Below are 5,737 nucleotides of genomic sequence, written 5' to 3' on the forward strand. Positions count from 1 at the left end.
GGGGTTGTTGGGAGGTTACTGGTTTTTACTGGGATGAACTGGGAGAGCCTGGGGCCTTAGAGGGAGGAACCGAGAGGGACTGGGGAGTCTTTGGGGGGTCACTGGGTGTTACTGGGGGGGGCTGGGGGGGGTTACTGGGAGCGCTGGGGGTTACTGGGAGGTTACTGGTCCATACTGGTCCATACTGGTCCGTACTGGTTTAGGGTGGCCGCCAGCAGCCGGGACAACCCCGTGCACCTCTGGGACGCCTTCGACGGGACCCTGCGGGGCTCCTTCCGCGCCTACAGCCACCTGGTGGGGGGGCACCCAGGGGTGGGGGGGCACCCAGGGGTGGGGGGGGACCCGGGGGGGGGCACCCAGGGGTGGGGGGGACCCAGGAGTCCGGGGGGAGGGGAGGGGGGGGGACGACACAGGGGACCCCAGTATGGGGGGGGGTGGGGGTGGGGGGTGACATCGGGGGGACCCAGGGGGGGGACCTGGGGGTGGGGGGCACCCAAGGGTGGGGGGGGGACCCGGGGGGGGGGGGGCACCCAGGAGTCTTGGGGGGGGGGCGGGGGGTGACCCAGGGGACCCCAGGGTGGGGGGGGGGGTGACAGAGGGGGGACCCAGGGGTGCGGGGGGGGGGGCGCAGGGGTGGGGGGGGCACCCAAGAGTCCTGGGGGGGGGGCGGGGTGGCCCAGGGGACCTCAGGGTGGGGGGTGGGGGGGGTGACAGAGGGGGGACCCAGGGCCCAGGGGGGCACCCAGGGGTGGGGGGGGCACCCAGGAGTCCTGGGGGGGGGGGGGGTGACAGAGGGGACCCGAGGGGGGGGGGGCACAGGGGTGGGGGGGGGCACCCAGGAGTCCTGGGGGGGGGGGGGTGACCCAGGGGACCCCACTCTGGGGTGGTGGGGGGGTGATAGAAGGGTGCTGGGGGGGGGGGGGGGAGGTGCGGGGGACCCCCCCCAGGTGTGTGGGGGAGGGGTGGTGACCCCCGGTCCTGGGGGGGGGGCGGGGGGGGGCAGGAGGAGCCGGTGGCCCCCCACTCCCTGGCCTTCACCCCCGACGGCTCCCGGCTCCTGGGGGGCTTCGACGGCGCCGTCCGCCTCTTCCCCACCGCCCGCCCCGGCCGCCACGGCCAGGAGAGACGGCTGCAGCGTGAGGGGCGGGGCCTGGGGGGGGGCGGGGCCTCGGGGGGTGGGGCTTGGGGGGTGGGGCTTGGGGGGGTGTGGTCGCTGGGGTGGGGTTTGGGGGGGGGGGGGGGCCAGGGAGTGGGGAAGGCAGAGCCTGCCCTGGGGGCTGCAGCGTGAGGGGCGGGGCTTGAGGGGGCGGGGCCTCGGGGGGTGGGGCACTGGGGGTGGGGCTTGGGGGGGTGTGGTCGCTGGGGTGGGAATGGGGGGGGGGGCAGGGAGTGGGGAGGGCAGAGCCTGCCCCGGGGGCTGCAGTGTGAGGGGCGGGGCTTGAGGGGGCGGGGCTTGAGGGGGAGGGGCCTCGGGGGATGGGGCTTGGGGGTGGGGCTTGGGGGGGTGTGGTCGCTGGGGTGGGGTTTATGGGGGGGGGCAGGGAGTGGGGAGGGCAGAGCCTGCCCCGGGGGCTGCAGTGTGGGGGGCGGGGCTTGAGGGGGAGGGGCCTCGGGGGGTGGGGCTTGGGGGGTGTGGTCGCAGGGGTGGGGTTTATGGGGGGGGGGGGCCAGGGAGTGGGAAGGGCAGAGCCTGCCCCGGGGGCTGCACTGAGGGGGGCGTGGCCTAAAGGGGAGGGGCTTGGGTGGGTGGGGTTTGAAGGGTGGGTGGGGTCTGAAGGGGGCGGGGCAGGGCCTGCAGTGATGGCATGTGGTGCACGGTGGGGGTGTGGCCTAAAGGGGTGGGGCTTGAGTGGGCTGGGTCTGAGGGGGTGTGGTCTAAAGGGGGTGGGGCTTGGGCAGGAGGCTGCCTGCCTATCAGGACAGCTGTGCAGTAAGGGGTGGGGCTTGGGGAGGGGTGGGGCCTGTCGGAGGGGGCGGGGCGGGGCCCAAGGGGCGTGGCCTGATCCCTGCTCTCTCTCTCTCCCCTCCCCCTGCAGAGGGGGGGCAGGGCCAGCGGGGCCTGATTGGCTGCCTGGCCTTCAGCCCCACCCAACCGGTGTTCGCCTGCGGCTCCTATGGGCGGAGCCTGGGGCTGTACGCGCTGGAGGGGGGCGGGGCCTTGGCGCTCTGGCCCCGCCTCCCTGCCGCCCCCACCCACCTGCGCTTCAGCCCCGACGGGAACCGCCTCTACGCGGGGGGGCGCAAGGTGGGCGGGGCCTGCGGGGTGGGCGGGGCTTCGGGTGGGTGGAGCGGGTGGGCGGGGCTTCAGGGCAGGGGGGCGGGGGATGCAGCCGAGGGGCGTGGTCTCATGGTTGGGGTGTGGCTACCAGGGAGTGGGCGGGGCTTTAGAGGTGAGGGCGGGGTTTGGTGTCTGTAGGGCGGGGGGGGTGTGGGCTTTGGAGGCGGGGCTTGGGAGCCGGGGTGTGGCCTCAGGGCAGGGGGCGGAGCTTGGAGCCAGGGGGTGGGCTCTCAGAGCTGGGGGTGGAGCCTGAGCCGCGGAGGAGGGTGGGGCTTCGCGGTTGGGGTGTGGCCTCTGGCAAGCGGGCGGGGCTTTATGGCCGAGGGAGCAGGGCTTAGCAGCCAGGGGCGGGGCTTGGAGGCTTGGAGAGAGGCTCTGCAGGGCGGTGGGGGGGCGGGGCCTGGTTGGGGGGCGTGTCCCCCAGTAGCCCCGCCCCCAGGACCACCAGATCCTGTGCTGGGACCTGCGGCGTCCCGAGCGTCCCCTGCTGGGGCTGGAGCGGCGGGTGGCCACCAACCAGCGGGTGACCTTCGACCTCGACCCGTGAGTGACCCCCGGCCGCCCTTTGGCCGGGCGGGGGCGGGGGAGGGGCTGCCCGGCTACCTGGTGACCCCTCCCCCCCCCCCCCCCCAGGACGGGGCGGTTCCTGGTGAGCGGCGACACCGAGGGCTTCGTCACCGTCTGGGACACGCTGGCCCCCCCGGGGCCGGGGGATCCCCCCCTGCTGCCCCCCCGCCTGCGCTTCCGCGCCCTGCGCGACTGCGTCAACGGCACCAGGTGACACCCGCGCGCCGCCGGCCCCTCCCCCGAACGCCTCCGGCCCCTCCCCCCCCCCCGGACTCGTGGGGGTCGTCGTGTCCCCCCCCCCCCCCCGCAGGCTCGTGGGTCCCCTCCCTGGGCTCGTGGGTGTCCCCCACCCCGGACGCCGGGGTCCCCTCCCCCAATCGCCTGGGTCCCCTCCCCCGGACTTGTGGGTGTCCCCCACCCCAGACACTGGGGTCCCCTCCCCCGAACACCGGGGTCCCCCCCCCCCCCAGACTCGTGGGTCCCCCCCCCCAGACTCGTGGGTGCCCCCCACCCCAGACACCGGGGTCCCCTCCCCCGAACGCCGGGGTCCCCTCCCCCAGACTCGTGGGTCCCCTCCCCCAAACGCCTGGGTCCCCTCCCCGGATTTGTGGGTCCCCTCCCCCCAACTCATGGGTGTCCCCCGCCCCGGACGCTGGGGTCCCCTCCCCCAAACACCTGGGTCCCCTCCCCCAATTGCTCGGGTCCCCTCCCCAGACTTGTGGGTCCCCTCCCCCGAGCTCATGGCTGTCCCCCACCCCAGGTGCCGGGGTCCCCTCCCCCAAACGCCGGGGTCCCCCCCCAAACGCCTCGGTCCCCTCCCCCGGACTCGTGGGTCCCCTCCCCCAAACGCCTGGGTCCCCTCCCCGGACTTGTGGGTCCCCTCCCCCGGACTCATGGGTGTCCCCCACCCCAGATGCCGGGGTCCCCTCCCCCAAACACCAGGGTCCCCTCCCCAGACTCGTGGGTCCCCTCCCCCGGACTCGTGGGTCCCCCCCTCCCCGGACGCCGGGGTCCCCAGGGTGCCGTGGGGTGGGGGTGGGGGTCACCCGGCCACCTCGTTCCCCCAGCCTGCACCCCGGGCTCCCGCTGTTGGCCACCGCCTCGGGGCAGCGACTGTTCCCGGCGCCGTGGGGCAGTGACGAAGAGGAGACGGACGAAGACGGGCCCCCCCCGGGAGGGGACAATCGTCTGCAGCTCTGGTGGTGGGGACCTGACCCCCCCGGGGACGACGGCTGGGACATCCCTGGGGACACCGGGACCGGGGACGCCGATTGTCACCTCCCTGGGGACACCGGGATTGTGTATGACGAGTGGCATCTCCCTGGGGACACCGACTGTCACCCCCCCGGGGACACCGGGACCGTGGACACCAACTGTCACCCTCTTGGGGACACCGGGACCGTGGACGCCGATTGTCACCTCCCTGGGGACACCGGGACTATGGACGCCGATTGTCACCTCCCTGGGGACACCGGGACCGTGTATGACGACTGTCATCTCCCTGGGGACACCAGGACCGTGTATGACGACTGTTACCCTCCTGGGGACACCGGGACCGTGGACGCCGATTGTCACCTCCCTGGGGACACCGGGACCGTGGACTCCGATTGTCACCTCCCTGGGGACACCGGGACCATGGACACCGATTGTCACCTCCCTGGGGACACCAGGACCATGGACGCCGATTGTCACTTCCCTGGGGACACCGGGACCGTGTATGACGACTGTCACCCTCCTGGGGACACCGGGACCGTGGACGCCGATTGTCACCTCCCTGGGGACACCAGGACCATGGACTCCGATTGTCACCTCCCTGGGGACACCAGGACCATGGACGCCGATTGTCACCTCCCTGGGGACACCGGAACCGTGTAAGACGACTGTCACTCTCCTGGGGACACCAGGACCATGGACGCCGATTGTCACCTCCCTGGGGACACTGAGCGTCACCCCCCTGGTGACAACGGCTGGGACACCCTTGGGGACACCGCGACTGCGTATGACGACTGCCACCCCCCCGGGGACACCGACTGTGACACCGCCAGGGACACCGGAACTGCCGTCTTCACGTACACGGGTTGTCACCCTGCTGGGGACGCCGACTGTGACACCCCCGGGGACGCCAACATCGCCCGCCCCATGGACGCCGACTGCCACCCCCCCCAGGGACGCTGATTGTCACCTCTCCGGGGACGCCCCTGGGGACACCGGAACCGGCCTGTCCGTGTACACCGACTGTCATTGTCACCCCCCCCCCCCCCGGGGACACCGACTGTCACCCCCCTGGGGACACCAACACCCCCAGGGCCACCGGCTGTCACCTACAGCCCCGCGGGGACCCCCAGGTTTGGGGTGACGTGGTGGCCTTTGGGGGGGGAGGGTTTGGGGGGTTGTGGGGGGTGTCTGGGGGGGCGCGGTGTCCCCGTCCTGTCCCCTTGTACTAAAGGGCTTTGTAACCCTCACCGCCTGTCACCCGGCTGTACTGGCGCGGATGGGGGTGCGGAGCGGAGCTGCACCCCCACATCCCCCCCCCATCCCCCCCCCCCGAACCCCCCCTGCACCCCCACACCCCCCCTACACCCCCACATCCCCCCCTATACCCAGTGGGCCCCACCCCACCGTGGCGGCGTTGCCCCTTTAAGAGCCCCCCCCCCCCCGAGAGGTGGGGCCCGTTTCTAGCGGCTTCACCCGTCACCATGGCAACGGCTGGTGATGTCACCACGGGGGGGGGGGGGGCCGGCGTGGGGCCTTAAAGGGGGGGGATGCCCCACGTGTGTGGCGCTACTGGCCACGCCCCCAGCCCTGTGGACACGCCCCGTATGCGTGGCCACGCCTCCTTTTGGACACGCCCCTTTCCAGGGGCCCGCCCCCTACGCCAATGCCTCGCCAGTC

The 5,737-nt window shown here is 73.5% G+C and overlaps 1 protein-coding gene across 1 annotated transcript; it reads left to right on the forward strand.

Annotated features, from left to right (window-relative positions):
• Window positions 1-203: 203 nt before the first annotated feature.
• Window positions 204-5,080, forward strand: WRAP53 (WD repeat containing antisense to TP53; the record flags this gene model as incomplete). The annotated part of the gene is made up of 8 exons (XM_075489699.1): window positions 204-294; window positions 1,004-1,136; window positions 2,037-2,245; window positions 2,718-2,821; window positions 2,912-3,055; window positions 3,913-4,123; window positions 4,226-4,579; window positions 4,775-5,080. Coding segments are annotated over 8 exons (1,492 nt in total), but the record flags the coding sequence as incomplete, so codon positions are not given.
• Window positions 5,081-5,737: the final 657 nt, after the last annotated feature.

Source organism: Mycteria americana, unplaced genomic scaffold (assembly GCF_035582795.1).
Source record: "Mycteria americana isolate JAX WOST 10 ecotype Jacksonville Zoo and Gardens unplaced genomic scaffold, USCA_MyAme_1.0 Scaffold_277, whole genome shotgun sequence".
Taxonomy (NCBI): Eukaryota; Metazoa; Chordata; class Aves; order Ciconiiformes; family Ciconiidae; genus Mycteria; species Mycteria americana.